Genomic DNA, 2,500 nt, shown 5'->3' with positions numbered 1-2,500 from the left:
CACAAGAATAGAACACCCACCTCGATCATGTCCGTCTTGGCGTCTCCCCAGTAGATTTTGCGCTCGTCGTAGTCGAGGGCGAGGCCGTTGGGCCAGCCCAGGGACGTGTTCACCATCACCACCCGCTCCATCCCGTCCAGGTCGGCTCGCTCGATCTTTGGCACCTCCCCCCAGTCGGTCCAGTACATGTACCTGAGCAGGTGGAGAACGTGTCGTCAGTTCATTCTGGAACAAACAGCAGCTTCTTTCCCGTTCCATCATGTTTTATAGTTTGGTTTTAAAATGTGTCAGAAAACAGTAAAAATGTTTCTTTTAATTTATCAAACCGATATTTTATTTAAATGTTTTTTTCAACCTAAAGATTCTGTTTGTTTTTCATGTTCGACAAAGAAAAATGTTTTTATTCTAAACGATCATTTAATCATCAGAGTCGTTGCATTTGTACAAATGTCTCATTAAGATTCAGTTCGTTAAAACCAGAAAACGTCGGTTTGTGAAATTTCACTTGAGAAAATTTAATTAACGATCGATTGACTCAAAATAATCACTGATTCATTTTCTGTCCATTGACTGATGATTGTTTCAGCTGTCCAGGTGCATCCTGGGAAATGTAGGAACACTTCCACCTCTGCTGCTCATTTGTGGATCGTTCTGTTTCTAATCAGTCTCTGATGGATCACATGATTAATGAATATTGATCCATCAGAGACTTCTCTTTTCATTTCTAATAAATGAAGCAAAACCTTTAGAATAAAAAACGAACTGTGTCATAAATCATCGCTCCTGATGATGATGATGATGATGATGATGATGATGAAGACAGCTTCCTCTGTCACATCTGACTGGAGTTATTATAATACAGAAACAATAATGATTGATCTGATGATAAGACGTTTGTTGTTAACGCTGTTATAAAGGTGCATTAAAACTAATAAAGACTTAAGTCACAGTTAAGACCAAAACACGACTGATGATTATCAATGTTATTAATCTATTTCCTGAGGACTGATCAGGGATTAAAGTGATCATCTGTTGACAGACTCACCCGGCCACAGGGTCCAGCACGATGGCTCTGGGCTCGTCCAGGTCTTCAGAGATCAGGATCTTGCGCATGGTCCCGTTGAGCCGGGTCACCTCGATGCGGTCCGTCCCGGTGTCGGTCCAGTACAGATTTCGGGCGATCCAGTCGACGGCGATGCCGTCGGGGTGGTTGACCTGAGACGTGACCACGAACTGGGCATCGCTGCCGTCGGGCAGGGAGCGGCGGATGGCCTTCACCTCGTCGTCCGTCCAGTAGATGTATCCCTCCACCGGGTCGTAGTCGATGGCGATGGCGTGGCGGATGTCGTCCACCTGCAGGATGATGTCAGTGAAGTCGGGCGTGTCCAGAGAGATTCGCCGCAGGTCCGTTCTCCGAGCCAGAAGAAGCATCTGAGTCGCACCTGAGGAGGAGGAGGAGGAGGAGGAGGAGGAGGAGGAGGAGGAGCAGAGAGACCAGGACTCAGACTCAGGTTCTAAAACATCATCATCATTTCACCTGATCAGTGTGAGGTCACTGTGACGTTGACCTTTGACCTTAAACCACCAACGTCTCATCAGTTCATCCTCGAGTCCGAATAAATGTTTTTGCTAAATGTGAAAAAGTTCCGTCAAAGCGTCACTGAGACATCGTGTCCACGAGAACGAGACGACAGACGGACCGCCCAGAAACAATATGGCTGCCGCCCTGACGCCGACGAGGAGGAACAAAAACAACCTGGAAACTATTTAATGATTTTATAGAAAATGGAGCCGTAGGAGGAAAACTGATGTTCATGTTGTTTATCTTTTCTTCATGTGGATTCTGGTTTTAAACTCACGGGAGAGAGAGAACGAGCATGTGTTTGTTGTTGTGTGTGTGTGTGTGTGTGTGTGTGTGTGTGTGTGTGTGTGTGTGTGTGTGTGTGTGTGTGTGTGTGTGTGTGTGGGGGGGGTGTATAATAATGCTAATTGTGTAAAATAGAACTCAGTAAAAACATTGTTGGTCGTTGCAGTAAAAGTACAAACACAGATGAAAATACTTCATATACTCATGTACCAGCAGAAGAACCTGGACTAACTTCAGTTCTACCTTCAGCTCTGTTTCCAAATCATCTGTTCACTGAGTCTGAACCAAACAAGCAACAAATTAGCTCCGTCTTCACATCCCATAATGAACAGTGTGTGGCGTGTCGGGGGGCGGGCGGCGGCGGAGGGTTCCTGGGTTGGAGAGGAGGAGACGTGGCCTGCAGGTCAGACTGTGGCCACGTCCCGCTGCAGATCCTCCGCTTTCAGAAGCAAAGAAAGTGAAACAGCCTCTGACTGAAACAGTTAAACCCCGGCAGTGAAAGGAGGCTTTGTCTGCGGGGGGAGCATGTGATCCCGTCCCTCACAAAAGCTTCCCCGCCTTCGCTCCTCCGTCGCTCGGCAGGCGAGGGTTACTGAACCAAAAAATGTAAATAAAAGAGGCGGGGGGGGGGGG

At 47.0% G+C, this 2,500-nt stretch overlaps 1 protein-coding gene across 2 annotated transcripts in view; it reads right to left on the bottom strand.

Annotated features, from left to right (window-relative positions):
• The window catches only part of lrp6 (low density lipoprotein receptor-related protein 6), a 39,958-nt gene that overhangs the window by 21,103 nt on the left and 16,355 nt on the right, over positions 1-2,500 (bottom strand). For both annotated transcript variants that reach the window (XM_023428044.2, XM_023428045.2), the window contains exons 6-7: positions 1,046-1,442; positions 21-192 (exon numbers count right to left, since the gene is read on the bottom strand). In XM_023428044.2, the coding sequence (XP_023283812.1) occupies positions 21-192; positions 1,046-1,442 (569 nt within the window). The remainder of the gene's footprint in view (positions 1-20; positions 193-1,045; positions 1,443-2,500) is intronic.

This window comes from Seriola lalandi, unplaced genomic scaffold (assembly GCF_002814215.2).
Source record: "Seriola lalandi dorsalis isolate HSWRI2012SDOR001 ecotype SW California unplaced genomic scaffold, Sedor1 jcf7180002054865, whole genome shotgun sequence".
Lineage (NCBI taxonomy): Eukaryota > Metazoa > Chordata > Actinopteri > Carangiformes > Carangidae > Seriola > Seriola lalandi.
Note: the sequence above shows the minus strand (reverse complement) of the source record. Positions and strands in the feature narration are given on the sequence as shown.